The 19,547-nt window shown below is 48.8% G+C and overlaps 1 protein-coding gene across 1 annotated transcript in view; it reads left to right on the forward strand.

The window, feature by feature from the left end:
- Nucleotides 1-19,178, forward strand: part of LOC8040639 (pneumococcal serine-rich repeat protein) — a 114,513-nt gene extending 95,335 nt beyond the window's left edge. Inside the window, exons 19-23 of the mRNA XM_040212945.3 lie at nt 714-851; nt 1,650-1,840; nt 5,347-5,574; nt 12,271-12,499; nt 18,045-19,178. Coding sequence (XP_040068879.1) covers nt 714-851; nt 1,650-1,840; nt 5,347-5,574; nt 12,271-12,499; nt 18,045-18,206 — 948 coding nt within the window. The 3' untranslated portion in view covers nt 18,207-19,178. The remainder of the gene's footprint in view (nt 1-713; nt 852-1,649; nt 1,841-5,346; nt 5,575-12,270; nt 12,500-18,044) is intronic.
- The last annotated feature ends 369 nt before the right edge of the window (nt 19,179-19,547 follow it).

Genomic DNA, 19,547 nt, shown 5'->3' on the forward strand with positions numbered 1-19,547 from the left:
ATGGCAAATTGCAGCAATTGGTTGCTGCGTGTGAACACGGGCGGCCTGTGTTGCTCGCGTTGCGACGTCAAGTTGCTGGGCGAAATTGCCCCATCTGAAGCGGGCCTGAGTGGCGTGAGGGCCATGAGTGCGTGAGGGCCGTGAGGGCGGTGAGTGCGTGAGGGGTGTGAGGGCCATGAGTGCCTGAGGGCAGTGAGTGGCGTGAGGGTGGCGAGTGTGTGAGGGGCGTGAGGGCCATGTGTGAGTTGAGGAGCGTGAGGGCGGTGAGTGGCATGAGGGCCACGAGTGCATGAGGGCGGTGAGGGCAATGAGTGCGTGAGGGCCGTGAAGTTCAGTGAGGGTGAGTGAAGGGCTGAAGGTGAGTGTGACTGTGAGGATGAGGGTGAGTGAGGGGCTGAAGGTGAGTGTAGCTGTGAGGGTGAGGGAGAGTGAGGGGCTTAGGTGAGTGTGGTTGTGACGGTGAGGGTGAGTGAGGGCGACCTAAAATGCCGACCTTTGCACGTTACTGACACACGCGCATGGTTGCTGGTGCACATGCACATTACTGACGCAGGAACATAGTTACTGAAGCACGTGCTCGAGGTACACGAGAGGCCGTTGCGCCATTGGAGGTAGGAAGCTCTTGCCGGAGGTGGGACAGCTGCACCTCCTCCCTGTCGTCCTCAAATTGTCAATGACTGTAGAGCGTCTTGCCTCGCGCCTTCTGTGCCCAGGTGTACCTGCCGTGTGTCCTCCAAACCAAGAAGCGCTACGTCGGCTTCTCCTACGAGTCCCCCGACCAGACGGAACCTACTTACGACGCCAAGGGGATTGAGACCGTTCGGAGGGACACCTGCCCCGCCGTCTCAAAGGTCAGCCCATGCGATACCAGGGTGTTCTTTCTCGGGTTCGAAACCTGTTTCGGGAGAGAATTCCTGTTGAAGGCCGACGGGTGACCAGAAAGGAGGAAACTCTGCCTCGATTCTTTCTTTCTGTTGGAGAGAGAGGGAGACCTTCCTCCTTTCTACAGGGAGTAGCTCAGAGACCTGCTCCTGTGGGAAGAGGAGGAGAGAAGAGTGCATAGTTAGAAGGAAACTGGGAGCCAGTTTTCTTCCCGGCAGAAGACGATTCTGTTGGTCGGCCTTTGAAATGGAAAGTGTTGTAATTGCAGAGCTGCAAGAAGAAGAATTTTGCTTCAAAGTGAACTATAATAACTAGAACAGAGACGCACATACTATCTGCTGTTGTTTTCGTGTTTATAATTTTACAAACTACGGCAGGAAACATATGTTTTTTTTTCAACCCGCCAAGTTCAGAATTTTCTAGTTTTTGGATTATATTTTTTGCCACATGTACGATTTAAAACTCTATTTTCTTTTCAAAATGGTTTCTGTTCTGTTTCTCTGACGGAGACTATAGGGCCTTTCAGCGCAATAGCTTCTGCAGTTTTTTCTTTGTTTTTATAATTTAGGAGCAGTTTCATGCGATCAGCTCACTTAAAATTTGTTGTCTCCTTTATATGTGCTTGTTATAGTAAAAGCATTCTTTTTTTAAGTGGAGCTACTATAAGTTTACTTTGTAGCATTATTGTGCAATTTATATTAGTGGTTTCGACGTTCACATGCCCCTACGTGTCTGCGATTGAGTGCATTTGTGTGTATGTTTTGCAGCTGCTGGAAAAGTCTCTCCGTCTGCTGTTTGCCGCGGGGGAAGTGGCTCCCGTGAAGAACTACCTCAAGCTGCAGTTCTCCAAGATGCTCTCTGAGCAAGTCAACCTGCAGGACTTCATCTTTGCCAAGGAGTTCAGGGGCCTGAGTGGCTACAAGCCTGGCGCCTGCGTGCCCGCACTGGAAATTGCCAGGTGCGTTTACCATCTGCTTCTGAAGAGCACATAGTTTTAACGCAGAACATGTTTTAGGGCTGGGTTTCACGAGTAAAGCGTCGCCTTACACCCTATCATTCCACGCGACAGACACAGGAGTCAAGGTCACGTAAGCAGTATACAGTAGGACCTCGTCAATACATCCCCGGATGATAGGATTTCCCGCCTTATACGTTCGCAATTGGCACCTTGGGGAATGTCCCGTAGAGTTGCACCATTTTTAATGTGAAAGTATAAACTGTCCCAGAGAGCAAAGCCGGCGGCGCCTGTAACCGCGAAAAACAAGACCTACCGTATTTACTCGAATGTAACGCGACCACGGTTATAACGGGAATAATGACTTTCCACAGCGCCAAAAAAAAACATAAATGTAACGCAAGTAAAGTGAGGGAAAAAGTACCGTATTTTCCGGACTATAGTCTGCACCCGGTGTATAGTCCGCAGAGGCAAATTTGGGGTCAAAAATGAAAGTTTTTGCTTAGAAGTCCGCACCCGCTGCATAGTCCGCACCCGCTGCATAGTCCGCACCCGCTGCATAGTCCGCACCCAGCGCATAGTTCGCACCTGGTGCTTAGTCGACACGAAATTCTTCTCATACGCGGCACACCTTGACATATGTATGTTTTCTTAGCTCTCAAAAAAAGCCTATAATATACATAAATTATCAATAACATACTCTTTTATTCACAAAATCCGTCCCGTCTCGTCATAATCAACGATATTGAAAAACATTAGTCCGCACGCGTGGATAGTCTGCACAGCCAGAAATTTCAACTTTTAAACATGTATAGTCCGCGGACTATAACCCGAAAAATATGGTACCTTTATTTGTTGCAGATAGCACATGCTCAATTACGAACTTCGTCACTTTTTTTTCAAGTTCTGTGTGACTGCCACAACAAGGTCCGCGGAAGCCTTTTCGGCCAGGCTCACGCTTGAAGAGCGCTTCACGCTGGAGCCTCCACCCACGGACAGTCGATTCTGTCCCATCTAGCTGTTGAGCTGCGGCAGAGTTTCCGATTTCCTCAGCCATCAGAATTGCGCTCCTTTTAAAAAACACATGCAAAGGAAAAAAAAAATTTTTTTAGACAGCTTAGATGGAAAAAGGATGTCATAAAACGATTTTACAACGAAGAAACAAAATTTTTAGAGCTATATTTACGGCGCTATACGAATTTGTAGTTGGCGCTCGCGGGAGCCGCCGCTGGTCACGTGGTAGGCCCGCGCGCCGCCGCGCTGCGTCGCCGCCGCACGCTGAGCGTTGTGCGAACGCCGCTTCAACGCGTTTCTCCACGCCGCCGTCGCCGCCGCCGCACAAGTTCGTCTGCTTCGGGGCGCTGCCGCCGTCGTCTGACCGGCGCACAGGTCTATCACGTCTGCTTGCGCTTTTTCAGGAGTTTCCTTTGGGCTCTAAAAGTTACTTATTCGTCTTGGTTTTTTGTTATACTTCAAACAAAGATGAATAAGTTACTTTTAGAGGCCATAGGAAGCTTCCGAAAGAGCGCAAGCACCACGTGATAAATAAAGACCAGTCACGTGATAAATACAGACCACTTTTCCGCGGTGCCCGCGGGCGCCAACTACAAATTCGTTTTGCGCCGTAAATATAGCTCTAAAAATTTTTTTTCTTCGTTGTAAAATCGTTTTATGGCGTCCTTTTCCATCTAAGCCGTTTAAAAAAAAATGTTTTTTTCCTTTGCATGTGTCCTTTAAAGCGGGCATCGTACCGAGCTGCGGAGGCGCGGTAGCCATGGCACCAAAGGGAGAAGAAGCATTGCGGCCAATGGTAGTTGCACGCTCCCTCGTGCGCGTGGTTTGACCAATTGCGGCTCCACAATCGCGAGGCAGAAAAATGGCGATCACTCCGAAACTTAGCGGCCGCCATTTTGAAGGGCGGCAAAAAAGTTAAAAAAAAAAAAAGAATGCTGCTTAAAAACGAGACAAATATGTTTGCCATCTGCCAAGTTGTTCATGGACAGCAACTGCTCAAAGTCTGTCTCGACTGTGGCTGCTGCGCAATTTTGAAACCGCCGAGACCTCATAAATATTTTTTCTTACATGTTTTCTCGGTTAGTTAGGTGCTGGTATTCTATGAAATATAGAACCTAAGAAATGTGGGTTACCAAAAAACAAACGTTTTTGCAAATTTTTGGGTTTCAAGGTTAGCGTCTTCCATCAAGTTCCGATCATCCAATTTCCCATATAATAAGTTTTCTTTCCCGCATTTTTTTATAAGCTTATCAACGAGGTTCTACTGTAGTGCCATAGAGGCTATGTTGTTTATATGATCTCTGCGTCACGGTGTCTTGAGCACTTTGACGTCAGCTGACACCATGACATCCCACGACGCCCGAACTTGACTTTAGAGTGTCTGATTTCAGCAAGGAATAAAGTCTTTCGAGTGCTATAGCATTTACGAGCGAACCCTGTGCACCTTTGTGTCAGTCTTATTGTGTGTAACTAACGAAATGAATGCTCAAGTGCAGGAGAGTGATAAAGTGATGAATTAAGAAGAACAATAAAAAAACTTTCAGCCTTTCCACTCTGGTGAAGTAGGAAGAGCAGCGGAGCTGTAGCTTCTGTTCTCGGCGGTGGCTTTCCAGGCGAGCGATCTGCTCTTCTTTCGCAAAGGAATCTGAAGCGCTCAACGAAGTAGTACTTAAGGCTCTAGCGGCTTCGCGGCCATTGCTGAACCATTCATGCTGCTCTGCACAACGCCATCGCTCATAGATGATGACACGGAACTCTGGACAGCTACCGTCATCTATGAGCAACAACGGCAACCAGCCGGTTGTCTGGTTGCCGCCGTCACTCATAGATGGCGGTAGCTATCCAGAGTTTGGTGTGATCATATCTTGGCTGGTGGACACAATCCTGGGGAAACTAGCCCTTAACATCTCCGCTGTAAAATTTTTGCTGTCACCCAAGGGGAATCGAATCCACAATGCCGAGATTGCAGCCCGTTGCTTGACCATTGCATCAAGGGGGAGACCCGTGAAGTGGCAGTTATTAGATGCAACTTTTTTTTTTTTGCCAACCGACTCCGTGGAACGGGCAAGTAGCGAGAGAAGCATTTTATATTTGTTGTAAGGATACAACAGGAGTCGTTGGTTGGTCATGGGAGGCCCGTCTGTGGGAAGTGGACAGTGAGATCAGAAAATTAGGTTAATCTGTTTTAAACGCCATGAAAGACTTCACGGACGTTGCCAAAGAATATTTTTAGTATTTCCTCAGCGGTTCCTAAACCAATAAAGAAACATTTATGCGGTACAAAACGGTGTAGAATGCTCCTGCATTTAGCATCAATCTCTGCAACACTTTCGGCGACGATTTGTTCTACAAAGACTCTCGGCGAGTGTTCAGGGAGTCTCAACCGCATTGCTGCGCCCTCCTAGCAACTTTCTGTGACGCCCTAGACTCGGAAACCGAGTCTTAAAAGGCGTCCTGCGTCGACGCGAGCCAACCGACATTCCTGCCCGACGCAGGCGCATGGTGCGCAAGGACCCACGGCTGGAGCCCCGGGTGGGGGAGCGGGTGCCCTACGTGGTGGTGTACGGCTCTCCGGGCCTGCGGCTGATCCAGCTGGTGCGGCACCCGCTGGAGGTGCTCTCGGACCCATCCCTGCGCCTCAATGTGCACTACTACGTCACCCGGGCCGTGGGGCCCGCCCTCAACCGGGTGCTCGGTCTGGTCGGCCAGGACGCCCTGCAGTGGTGGGTCGGACGCTCGGCTCCGTAGCCCGTCCTCGCAAACCTACCTTCCTTCGTTTCTTTGCGTGCATGTCTGTTCAACGCTTCAATTCAGAATTACGTTCCGCGGAAGCTGACTTGGAATTCTTGCGACTCCAATATTTGTACTTTACGAAATGTTGACAGTTGCAAGCTAACCCCGTCGGGTGCACTTCTTACCGAGTGCTGGTACACAACAGAGAAGCAGCCAAGCCTGAGGCAGGCATTGTTCCTCCACAGTGCACTGACGCGCTCGTCGAGAATCGTGCTCCACGGGGCTAACTAGCTGCAATCGACACTTCAAAAAGTGTCGATCGCAACTCTACCTTTCGTTCGGACGTGCCTTTGACGGGAGTGCTTGGTGTCCAAATCTGCCCACGCATCAAAGCTAGCGTGTCACACCGTTGGACGTCGCAATCCTGGCGGTCAGTCGTAGAAGTCGCGGCAAAAGGGACAATCGGAGGCGGGTGCCGCTGCCGTCGCGGCGTCCCAACTTTTGACTGCGGAAGTTTCCACGGTCTGTTAATCTGAAGGGTGACCTACGGCAGAATGGGCGTCTGCTGCGTTCATCTCTGCCGCCGCGCCACCGCCAGGATCGCGACTGGCAACGGCAAGGCGAGGGCGTGATGTCACGAGTCAAAATTCGAGGGACCACAAACGAGCATACGCTAAACACATTGGTCAGAGACCCATTCCAGGCACCGCCTTGACGCCGAGGTCACCGAGATACCGGCAACTCAAAGGGGTTCTCCCCGATATAGTGCGCTAATGCATTACAGCGTGGTATTACTTAGAGCAAAAGCTCGAACTTGAGACATTGCGAGCTTGGTTCCCGTTTATTTATTACATTGATACTGTGACAACCGTTTATAACGAAGTCGGTTATGACGAAATAGTGGCCATAGCTAAGCAATCACAATTTAGCATCCTGTTTGCGCTTTTTCGACATATTTGGGTCTGTTTTTAGCGAAGAAAAATAGCGGTTTCCGTTGATTTAGCGAAGAAAAATTTCCTGATAATTTCAAAAACAATTCAATTCGGAAAGTTTACCAAATAGCAGACTGCCACACTTTGCTGCCACGGCCGAGTAGCCACCGGGAATGGACCGCAGACGTGCCCTGCAAAAGCCACTGGCGGCAGCTTCTGCATTTTCCTGTGTTCCCCGCCCCTTATCTGGGAAACAACTTTTCCGCATCGCACGGGGGGGAAGCCGTCGTGGCGTGCCAATTGGGGCGTTCGAAGCGTCAGCGATGACATACCTATAGACATTTTTCACAGGAGCGCCGCCATCTTGAATTGTCGTCACTTCCAGTATGGGCGACGCCAAAATAGTAAAACGTTTCAACCTGTAACCAGTTAAAAAATAGAGTGGAGCCAAAACGAGAAGGTGTGACGGTTAGGCTTATATCCTAAATGTCTTCTATTGGCGTGGTGACGGCAAAGTAATGTTTTCGCCCATACTGGAAGTGACGACAATTCAAGATGGCGGCGCCCTTGTGGAAAAGGTCTATAGATACCGACGGAGAGAGCCTAGACTTGAGAGGGGGAACAACACCGACTGTTTAGAGCATTTTCAACGATGGACGCCTCTCAGACAGATTGGCGCAAGCGTGCACGCATTTTGTTGTCTCGCGGCTGGCATGGCGAGGAAGTCGGGCGTAGGGAGCGGACACGCTTGCACACGGTGAACACTTTTGACTCCTCGCAAGCTGCAGCTCGTTTTGCAAACGTGGCTCACAAACCACGTGACCCCGATCAAGCAGTTGCCCTTTCTCTTAAATCTAGGCTCCATACCGACGAAGCACGAAGTTGAGTGCAAACTTGCTGCTGTGTGTGCATCTTTGTTCGCTTCATCTTCCGTGTCGGCGTCGCTGGTCGGTGTGGTCGCTTTCTGCGCGAGTCTAGCTTCGCTCAAGCACCGATTCAGCGACTCATCGCCATTTTTTAATGATGGCGAGTCCCGACTTCGTCGGCACCTTGACGGGGAAAACGAGCAATTTCCTTGAAACGAAAGCGTCCCGCCATCCTCCACGAAGTGCGCATAAACATAAAGAATGCAGTCCACCGCTGGCGTCCTCCGTGGCTGCCGTCGCAGCTGTCAACACGGTCCGAATGTAGCTTGCAGGATCTTTTTTCGATGAGAGCTTCTCGCAGTTCGGGAGAAGCGGCTTCGATCTAACAGAAAGCACGGGCAGGGAAGTCTCGAGCGCTTTCTGCAGGTACGGTAACATGTGCCCGTGGCGGCTCGTGTTACCTTCTTTTTCTTTTTTTTTTTTTTGCGTGTTACTTTCATGGAGTCCAGATATAACAAAGAGGTGGATATAGCAAAGCAATTTCAGATTTCCTTTGACTTCGTTATAACCGATCTCGACTGTAAATGTTATGGGCTCTTACCACCCCTGGAAATGACGTCCGTTGTTGTTGTTGTACTTCTTTATGTTGTAGTTGTAGTTGTTCATGTCGTAGTTGGCATAGTAGGGTATCTGTCTTTGATGTTTTAATACTCTAAAAAGATTGCCCGCCGCCTGCGGGAATTGAACCTGCGTTCGCTGCGTACGAAGCGGTGGCGTTACCACAGAGCTATGCCACGGCGTTAACGACCCACTTGCCCTAAAGTCTCGTAACGGCATATCTTCTGAGAGATCGCGCATTCTGTTTTTTTGGCTAAATATCCGTAACATAAAAATCCCGAAACATTGTCTACCCCTCGATTTCCGTCGGACATCGCATCAGCCGTGCAATCTGTGGTCGTGGTATGCATGTGACAAGCGAGTTTGCAGCAGGTTCCCGCGTTTCTGTCTGCGATCTGCATGCACAATGTCGGTTTCCGTGGCATGTAAGTTTGTAGCCGGCTTCCGTGTGTTTATCGCATCATAAAACGCAAATCTGCTACATCTGCCGTTTGCGGTATCCTTTCCCGTGACAGAAGTTTGTAACAAATTCCCACATCTTTGTTGCGTTGTGAATGTCATGTGGTCTTTCTTCTTATTTTGGGAGCTTTTTTTTAGATTAATTATGCGTGCGAAGCATATTATGTAGCATACACCTTACTTCAGTGTTTCCTAATTCGCTCTGCGACTTTCCAATTCACACCTCAGCCCTTAAACAAATAATTAAAAAGGTAGCTAATTAGTCATAATTAAATAACTAGGCACACTAAAAAAAGCTTTTACACTTTTCCAAGACACTTGCTAACAATCTACAGTTAGTTTCACTCCCGTGGAGCACTCTGTTTTTTTTTGTAGTTTGGTGCAAGTCATCTGAGACAGCATGTATACAGGATGTTCCTTGTAACTTTAGCAAAGGTTTAAAAATATTTTTGTGTATTTTAAAAAAGACGAAACCAAAGGACTAAGTTTGTTCAGTGTTTGGAGCAAGTTGGGTTATTTTTTGTATCTTGCCCAATTAACGAATTAATTGAGATTAATAATGAACTTTTTACATATTTCATTTGCATCGAAGGTTTCAATGAAAAGTCGTAGAACGTCCTCAGAAACATCCGATTCAGTGGTTTTTATTAAAAAAACAATCTTACGGCTCTTTTTTCTGAATTTCGAAAAAGCCTGCAAATTATGAAAAAAACATGTGACTTTGAGCTTGTACGCCTTGTATTGCAGCGCTTTCAGCCGTGGCTTGAATAAACTAGGACCGCATGCTGAATAGAGCACTGTTGACTGGTGTCCTGTTGTTGACAGGGGCCCTGTTAAAGGAGCTGTGCAACGATTTTAACGTTGAAAGAATTGGCATCTTCTGCTTTTGATATTGTTCACTGTGTCACAAATGACAGCAAACACACCTCCCTTCATCGAAATGTTGTGATTCCGTCGCGTAATAGCGAGGCAAATCTTAGAATATTTCCCGACCTGCAGCCGCGAGCGGCGGCCATGAGAAACAAGCGGTGTGATGTCAGTGGGGAATCTTGTAGAAAGATACCAAGTTGTGCAAATACCTGTTCGATAAAAGGTAACTTTTCCATAAATCTTGTCATTCCAACATATATATAAATGCGTCAAAACCCTGGTATCATTGACAAAACTTTTATTATACGGAGTTTTAGTGGCACCATCTATCCTAGGTCCACAAAACCGCGAACAGCTGCCAGAAGCCGGAGGGAGAGGGGGACAGCGCCGGACAGGCAAGGACGGGTATGGCCGGACGCGGATGAGACTTTCCTCCTTTCACCGTATATTTCGTGGGGCGCCCGCCAGCACGTGGTCACGTGGTCACGCGGTCGCGAGCGGATGAGTTCTCGCTGCTCACTGATGGCTCTAAAGAGAGAACTTTTCCGGAACCCCGCGCCTACTCAAGTGACGTCACTGCGCACGTGACCCGGAAGACGATGTACGAGTTGAGAGGCGGCAAAAACTCGGATCTTTTTCATTTTTTAAAATAAAAACTAGGGTATCCAGGCAAAATCGGTTTTCTGTAGTTCACTGCAGAAGTGTCAGGCATCAACTTCCACAATTATTTAAGCAAAGCCTTGAAATTGTTGCACAGCTCCTTTAACAGATTCATATTTTTTGTTTTATTTTTTTTCATCATTTGCACACTTTTTTTGAAGCCCTGAAAAAGAAATTGTTTTAGAGGTTTCTGGATAAAAACCACTGAACTATATATTTCTGTTAATACTCTACAAATTTGTCATTTGGAACTTTTTCCATATAATCAAAAGATCATTAATCTGAATTAATTAGTTACCGTAAAATACCGGGGGAGCACGCACCCTACTTTCAGTGAGAACTGGGTTAATCTAGACATGGGTGCTTGTCCAGTCAAGTCAGGCGCTTAGCGTATAATTTGCAGAATTCCCAAGTTTGGGAATTCTGCAAGCTTTTTCCCAGGGACGTAGGTGACACAGTGAATTCTGGAAGTAGTGTCCGTAGTCCCCGTCCCATCAGGAGCTCCGCTGGTGATCGGCCGTCTTCAAGAAGAGCTGCTTCGGTAGCTGAGAAGGCCCAATCAGAAGTCCTCTTTGGCACACTCCGTCTTGCGTAAGACGCACTTGACCACTTGAACTCCTTTTTCTGCCAGCCCGTTAGCCCTTGGAAACCTGAGACTTGAAATTGTGCGCCCAAAATCATATTGTGAAGCAAATTCTCTGAACTCTTTCGCAGCGAACTGTGATATGCTGTCTGTGCACACCCCTAGAGGTATGCCAATCTGGGCAAATATTTCCGAGAGCCTATGAACCACCACTGTTGCGGTGGTTTCTGTAAGGTGCACTACTTCTGGGAAATTCGAGTAAGCATCGTAGACGACCAGGTAGTGTTTTCCAACATGTTGGAACAAGACTGCACCTACCCTAGCCAATGGGTGCTCTGGTACGGCGTGGAAAGACAGAGGCTCATCAGGCTGTCGGTATGCAAACCTCTTGCAGGTGTCGCACCTGTCGATGAAATTCATTATATTAGCAGCCATTCCCGGCCATTGCATCAGCTTTCGGGCCTTAGACCTGCTTTTGCCCAACCCAAGATGTCCTTGATGTAGTCACGTGGATTCATACCCCACTTCTGACAGTATGCGCATCAAGCTGAAGAAGCGACTGCACAGCAGCTCGATGTCCAGACCAACAAAGAGGCTGTTTATTGGTGGCGCGCGTGCGCTACAGGGCGCAACACACAAGATAGCTTACAAACGATGAACGATCCGATACAAGCATGACCCTTGGGAAATGCGACACACATCCCCCTTTGGAAAACACTAACACTGACTTCTTCACTTTTCTCTTTTGGCTTTCTCTTTTTCTTCCTCTATATTTTGCTGCCTCTTTTTGACTTTGTTACGGGGTCAGTGTTAGCGGTTCCCTATAATATTTGTACCTCATAGAAAGGCATATGCGCTCCACACACCTGCGAGTTCAGACTCGCCCCAGCATCCTTGCTGCACATTGGCGTCTGCCCTTTGATGTCGCCTCCCTCTCGCCTTTCTCCTTCACCAGTCTTCTTCTTTCTACACGGCGCGCTTCCCTTTCCACTATTTGTCCACATATGGACACTGTCAGCTTTTTCCTGTCATCTGGGTACTAATGCTTATGTATTATTAAAAAAATTGAGCAGTCCTGCGTTAATCCACAGTACAGTCACAGCGATAGCTACAATATGTCATGGCAAAGTCGTTGGGCATTGGCGTCACGTTTACCCACCATGGGGCAGTGGGGTGCGTGATCAGAAGAGTTTGATACAAAATAGACATCTGTGTTGTTCTGAACGCTTTTGTTTTGTTCTATTTTGTTCTTTATGATTTTTTTGTTTTTTTATCCAGAGCACGTGAAAGTGCATCTCCCGGCACTTGACGTTGACAGTGCAACAACGGCAATTTTTTATAGGCTACCTGTTTTTTCAAAGAGCGCGTGCAGTGGGCATTGGGTACTACAAAAAAAAAAAAAAAAAGTTTAGAGTGGGTTATTAACGCCGTGGCGTGGCTCAGTGATAGCATGCCTGGTTCACATGCAACAGACTCGGGTTTGATTCCAGCGGGCAGCGGGCCATTGTTTTCAAGGATTTGGCAACATTGAGGACGGACCCCTACATCGCCAACTACAACATGAACAGTGACAGCATCTACAACTACTACTACTACAACATCAACAATGGATGTAATTTCCAGTGGTGGGAAGAGCCCATAACTATCATTGTATAATGAAACTTGCGCCTCCTGAAGCAAATCTCGGTCTGGGCGTAGGTACGGGGAGCTCCCGAGGCCGGCGTCTGGCACGGCGGGCGTGGTGCGGGGCAGGGGCGGCCCCAACACCATCGGCCGGTACCTGGTGTGCCAGCTGTGCCCGGCCTGCGGGGCCCAGTCCCCTAGAGAGGGGCTCTGCCCCAGCTGCAAGGCCGACCCCGGGTTCGCCGCCCTGGCCCTGGGAGACAGGGTGCACCGGGTGCAGGCCGCCCTGCACGACATACAGCAGGTGAGCTCTATATCCTCTATCCTCCCCACCACCTTTTGGCTGTGTGTTGTAAACACCCGTAGCAGGGCTTCTTCTTTATCTCAAGGAACGCCCATCTGCCTCGAATGACAGCCCCTCTTCGGCAGTGTTACATTTGAGCAGTACAGAGTCCTACAGATTTTATTGACAATAATTTTACACACTAAGGTGGGTTTGGTTTATAGCTGCGCACCAAAGCGTGGCTCAGACCTACAAGAATTCTGTTTAAATGGGGAAAACACTTCCCTTGGGTTAAAAGGACATGAGAGGATCTGGGTGCTTCGAGAAGGAGGCACTCTGGGGAACCCTAAAACTTTTTGACGGTCGGCCAAGGAACCCCTTCTAGTCTTGGCATCAATGCAATAAAGCAGTGCAGAAACCTACGGGCCCTCTAAAGAGTGATCGACATATCAGGGCAGGGAGTGCTTGGCTCATAGCAATGCATCATCGGTGGCCGAGATCCTTTGAAGGAGTGCTTAAACAGAAAACACACTTTAAATTGAGGTGGAGATGGTCAGTGGAACTTGGGAGCTCGGGCGGGAGCTAGTCTGGGGTACTCAGCTTGAGAACCTGTAACTAGAGGTCGGGATGGGGCCAGGCCAAGCCGAAAGCCCGAGCCCAGCCCGAGCCCAGCCCGGCCCGCGTTTTGAGCCCGGGCCGGGTAGCGCAGATTGTTTTCGGACCCAGACTGAGCTCGGGCAGTGGTGTAGCACACTTTCTAAATGTTGAGAAGAAAATGCTAATGCATTGATCATTCAGATTTGACAGAAACGAAAAAGCCAAGTGCAAACTTGCTACGACGCTACTACAACTCTTAGCAATAAAGGAAGCTGTCTTGGACTAAGAAACGCCACAAGAAGATACAGAGAAAAATCCTGGGGATTCCATCAGCATAGTGGGAGAGCTGCCAGCAGGCAAGAAAACGAGGACAATCTGGTCACAGGGGACGGTGCACTTGTATTTTCCTATTTAAATTCTTGAAGAAAGAAATTCAGCCTTTCCACTCTGGTAAAGAAGGAAGAGCAGCAGAGCTGTACAGCGTGCCACCATCTAGGAGCGACGAAGGCAACTAGACAACCGGCAGCTGGTTGGTTGGTTTGGTTGGCGCCGTCGCTCATAGATGGTGGTAACTGTCCAGAGGGTTGTGTCGAGATTTATTTGTTCACGGGCACGAAACTGGAAAAACTAGCCTTTGAAGGGGTCCTGCAAGGACTTTTCTACTGGTTTTTAATTTGCACTGAACCTGAGCGCGCTGAACATAATAACTTAATGAAACTTTTCTTTTCTCGAATTTCGCTTTATTTTAAAAGTTATAGGCAAATTAAAATTAAAAAAACATAACCTCCTTCATGACGTCCTTGGTTCCTTAGTGACCGTGAACTAAAGGAGGGGTAGTGAGCTCAGCGAGCGGTCACGGCTGCCGCACTCCGTGTCGACGGCTCGAGAGGGCACCAATAAGGCATGTTCTGGATAGGCTGTATGAAGCGGGCAGCTAGGGCCGCTTGCATTGCATTTGCTGCACAATTAAACACTAATTCGGCATGACACTTCATTGGCCACGAACATCAGCAAACGCGGGGTAAAGATCAGTTCAGAAAGGGAGCCACTTCGCGCTGCCATACCGCCAAAAGGCCAAACCACAAGCCAAAGCTGCTCGCCGAAGGCCTTGGGAACGCTCGAATCCTCCAGTCGATACGACCACACCGCCGCCGCGTACATCCGGGACCTTTCTACGTTCCTGCTCGTTGGTGCCTGATCCCACTATACCTTTTTAGTATGCACCGCCTTTTCCACCACTTGGTGGCGGGTATGTAGATGGGTCATTTCTTGTTTCCATACTTTATAAACTGCTTTGTTTCTTTTCTGATCTAAAATAGTGAACAAAAACTACTTTTATAAATAACTGAAACGGTATGCACCACTTATATTTTGTACTCCGACTAAAAAGAAGCTTTTAGCGGCTCTTACCAGTAGTGAGTCCAGGACCAACAACGTCACATTTCGCGCACTTTCCACACCGCAGGTCGCCCCCGTAGGTGGAGGAGGTTTCTGCGTCATCCGGTTTAAATATGACGCACTGAAATTTAGTTACTCTCTCTGTGCCCACTGGCTTGCCCGAACCCCAAGAAAGGTGGAAACCGCAAAGAAGGTAGATGCTTAAATATGATTGCAGGGCCCCTTTAACAGCTCTGCTGTAAAAAAAAAAGCCCTTGGCTATTAAAGATAAGCTATGTCCTTTATTTTTGTTTAAGTTCTCGTATTGCAGGTGACTGCAATATGACAGCGTCTTTCATGCAAATTAGGCTAAAGGAATCAAATCCACCAAGACCTTCCCAGGGAAGCCTTTAATTTAAGAGATGAGGCGCACGCCTTGGCCTCTCACCGGGCCGGGCCTGGTCAAGGCCTGATCAGGTAGGCATCCCATTGGACTGGGTCCAGGCCGGGCAATACTAAGAGCCAGCGAGCCCCGGCCGGGTCGGGCCTAAAAACGTGGGCCCGTGCAGTGCTCTACCCGTGACACGTAGAATGGTTTTCAAACTGGGTTCCCTAGAGTACCCTTATGGGTTCCCCAAGCTTGCCCGTTCGTATCCCCAAATGATGTGCTTTCCCTTTTTTAAGCTTTATTTTAGTGGATCTTAGCGGACCAATGTTACCTAACTACTGTAATATCCTAAACATAGGCCCACCCGCGAACTTTGGCCGACCCCTCCCTCTTATGTCAGAATATCTATGGCAAAGGAAATCCTGATATATCGCCCACCCTCCAAGAATAGCAGTTCCAAAGAACTGGGGACACTTAGGCAGACTTTTAACTTAAGAAGTCTAGGGACGCACGCATTCAAGCACCAAACAAGGAAGTCGTGATCGACAAGGCGCCCGTCTTTGCCCTACGCCAAAGTATTTAATGACGACTGCCGGTTTTACAGCTTTTCCAGCATCGCTCTTTGTTGCTTCTTTCGCCCGCTCACTCGCTCACTGGTTGCACCTGCTTAATTTCTCTATTTTCTTGCTGACTTCTTTTTTTTTATTTCATTCATTTTTTTTAATTTACAGGGCAGCAAACCTAATGAAGGGAACATAGCAGTTTTAGAAACAAGGCTTCACGGAACAGGCGTTCACGCTGTATGCCGATTGCTGGTGTTCATCGCGTGTATGCAAGCAACGGACTTCGCAATAGTAAAACATTCTTTCAAATAGGTAGGTGGGGGAATCTCGGAAGATTCGCCCTCCCGCCTTTTTTTCCCAGTTAACTCCTGCGAAAAGGTGGGCATTCGTTCAGGATATTACGGCATACATGGCTTGGACATGACGTCATACAATGAGCACTCTGATGGCCACCAGAAAAGAGGGGAAGAAGAAGCTCTTCTCTTACCGGAACTCTCTTTTGTGTCTCCCAGATTTACCCAGACGTCGCTATTCTCTTCCCGGAAGATTATAGAAGACAAACCCGTCGCTCAAAATTCCTACAAAAGCAGCTTCTCTCTCCCTCTCTTTCACAGTAATCAAAAGTATGCGATGTGACATCACTGCAAGCCATGCATGTGTCAAATACTCCCTAGCATGTTTCTTGTTGTTCACGAGATCTAGAAAGTTGCGTGCCGGTTCACCCTAACAATGCAAAGACCAAGAGGGGCCCCTCCATACCTCGATGGACAGAGAGGAGTGTTCCTCGATATGAAGAAGTTTGAGAACCCATGGCAGTTTCCCAAAACGCTCTTTCACTTCCGACAAGTTGCGTTGCGCCACGTTGACGAGCGGCGTCCACCAATTTCCCCACGTGTTTGCATGCAGACGATCAGTTGTTGGCATTGCTTTTAGCTAGAGCAAAAACACGGCGAGCGGCTTCTTCGATGACAGATCTCAATAAGTGCGACCATAGACGCATTTAGGCCGCAGAAACCGACGCTTACCATGCTTTTTTTTCCTTTCGGGGTCGTCTCGGCAGACGCCACTGCTACCAACAGTTGAGAACTGCATGCTTTGCAAATTTCCATCAAACGGAAAGTCCGCACGCGAGGAAGGTCTTTCACCGCGGCGACAAGGACAACAGGGACAGACGACACCTCTAGGGATGCTGTTTGTCCCTGTTACTTTCTCTTCCACTGTAAAAAGTTTTTCCTCCTTCTGCCCCAGTCCCAGGTTGAAGTGAACATGGTAAACCAAGCTATAGTTTGTGCCGAAACTTTTTGTTTGTGAAACCTGTGGCAATATTTGCTAGTTAATTAACTCACTAAAATGAACTGTCTACGACTAGAATAGTTTGCTCTCGTAATCCCAAGAACCAGGTGGACATGTTAGCAAAGCTACCTCTGAACCTCTGTTTCTACACTTCTTTTAGAGAATTAGAAAACGTTTCGTAACCATTCCAGTAGGCTGCTGTGGGCCAGGAGCACCAAAACCCGAGCCCGATAAAGTTTGCCTTTCAGCGACGCGCGTTCTGGTCTATGAGCCCGTTTCACTATGGTGCCTAGAACGAACGACGTCACCGGGGCCGGCACGTCACACGTTCGGGCGCCACGATCTCGGCAGTCGGTCGTAGAGGTTTCTGCGAAAGAGACGAGCGAACAAGAGTACCACTGCAGTCGCGTCGTCCCAGCTTTTGGCGGCAGGGCTTTAAAACCAAACGGCGCCTACGGCACAACAGGTTTTTACCGTATCTACCTCCCCCACTGCGCCACGGTGTCATTGCAGGAGGCAATGCCACGAACGCAAGGTCATGGGGCATAAATCGAGGGACCACAAATGGGGACACACGTCAACCGGAGACGCTTTGCAGGCACCGTAGTTTCGTGAGCTTCGGTGCACCTTTAGTCGTCTGTATACTCTGTCTCACGACAACCTGGCGAACCGTGAAGGGTGCGGCCCCACGACCCAATAAAAGGGTCAGAGCAAGGCAAGTGACAACACTCCACGGTTGAGGCCACGGAGGTCTTGTTGCCATTGAAGCAACGCCGTCCGTGACAAAAAGTAATTCTAGGCTTCTTTTTCTTTTAGTAGCATCGGCGGTCAGACCCTTCTGACCGCAACAATGCACGACACGGAAGAAAGACGAAAGCACGTTACATTTCGATGATGCTTGGTGCGGATCAACACTTTTCCAAGAACAACGTGGCTTTTGAATGACGTTTGAATGATCACAGTCACGTAATCGACCGCTCCCGCTCACAACATCGCCCTGGCATTAGCACCCGCCTGCAGATTCGCGGGTAAATTGAGGGTACGGTTGTCTCGCGGACCGTTCCCGAAGAGCTCGCCACTCTAGCGGACGGCAATGTTGCAGCAGTGGACATTCATCCGAAGTCGGTTGGTTTCGCAGCAGACGACTCTTGAACAGCAGGCAAGAGCCGGTTTTTCCGGACCTTGCGTTTGGTGCAGTGATACAAACGTTCCCGTGACGTGGTGTCATGTGACTCGCCTGTGCTTGCCCCGAGAGTCTTAATAGTCGCAGGGGCTGTAGCCTCTACAGTTTGCCATGTTATCGTAGAATGGAGGATAGACAACGATGCAATCTTGCTTCCCCTTGCAGATCTGCCAGAGCTGCATGGGCTTCCGCGGAAGCGAGTGCATCTCGACGGACTGCCCGATCCTGTACAAGAAGGCGAGGGTGACGTACGAGGCCAAGCAGGCGCGGGCGTGGCACAACACAAACTCGACTGCCCAAGCCAGAGGCTTTGCCTCCCACCACTAGGCGTAGGGGGGCGGCGTTCCCGGCGGGCAACGTCGGCAGGTCGCTACCTCGGTTCTGCGAGAACCACGACGAGGGCCGACCGAGCGATCGGCCACTTCGTGCGCCACGTCCAGTGCTTACACCGCGACAATGAAGGGATCGGAGGGTGAACGATTGCGCCGAGAGGTCCGACGGAGGTGCGTTGCAAGCACGAAGGAAATCATCCCGGCTCAAGACTCGAAGCGGTTTCTTGTTCTGTGCCTCGCGTAATACGAAGCGGACGGCATCCTCTACCAGTTTGACCTTGTTTCTTTTGTCGTTTAATGGTGTACAGTGAGATGCAACTGTACTTTTGTTTTTGTTTGTGTGTTACAAGCGAGCGTGTTCGAATTCGAGAGCCATCTCGTCGTCGGTGTTTGCGACAGATGCCGACCAAATGGCGTTTTAGCGCCGCGGGTCGTGCCGTGAACTTTTGTCTCATTCTTCGTTCTCCCGATTGTTGGCCGTGTTTGTGGGGAGGGCCTGTTGCAGCCATAGTTGGAGGAGAACGGCCAGTGTTGGTGGCGTGTTATGTTTACGTTACGACGTTCGGAGTATAACTGGCCTGCCAAGGCAGCTGGATCCACAGAATCTCTAAAGTGCCTTCCCAAACATGCTGTTGCACCTATTTAACTAGTCATACCTGCCATGTAAGTCAAAGCGGCTGCATGGTCCGCATGGGGAGGCAGCATTTCCACTGTGCAGTCTGTACAAAGTGATGCTTCAATACTGAATTTTCATCTTTGTTTTCCAAAGTCATGCTCATTCAAGCGAAAAAATTGGCAAAAATGTTTTTTTTTATTATTTAGATTTTTTTGGCTTGTAGACTAAATTGCAACGAAATGCCATTTTGCTGTTTCACATTGCCTAGTCATTGTGGTTGCCCTTGAGTAGTGTGTGGGGAAGCAATGCAAAGGCATTCATTGAATAAAGTTATCCTTTCAAGCACGTGAAGCATGAGTTTTGTCCTTTGATGTAGACCAACCTTGTGGGACAAAATTGTTCATACAAATTCGCACATACGCATTGCTTTAACCCTACAATGCATGGTGTATCACATATGATACAAATCAAAAATATGTTCAAGTCGTCGGATCTGTTGTTGGACATGACACAAATGCATGGTGGATCAGATCTGATACAGACCGCGGGCCATCTAGTGCAGCTAGACGCTCCTAGGTGCCGCCACTGGTCTGTTGTTCGGCCAATACTCCAGTTCAGCATTCGCGCCAATTTTCACGGGAAGTCGTCAACAACGAGAGCGTCTCTGCGCTGCATTCGGTAAGCTTGGCACCTCAAAAAAATATATTTGAGAAGCTTCAC

The sequence above is a fragment of the Ixodes scapularis genome, unplaced genomic scaffold, assembly GCF_016920785.2.
Source record: "Ixodes scapularis isolate PalLabHiFi unplaced genomic scaffold, ASM1692078v2 PGA_scaffold2__306_contigs__length_199485367, whole genome shotgun sequence".
NCBI lineage: Eukaryota > Metazoa > Arthropoda > Arachnida > Ixodida > Ixodidae > Ixodes > Ixodes scapularis.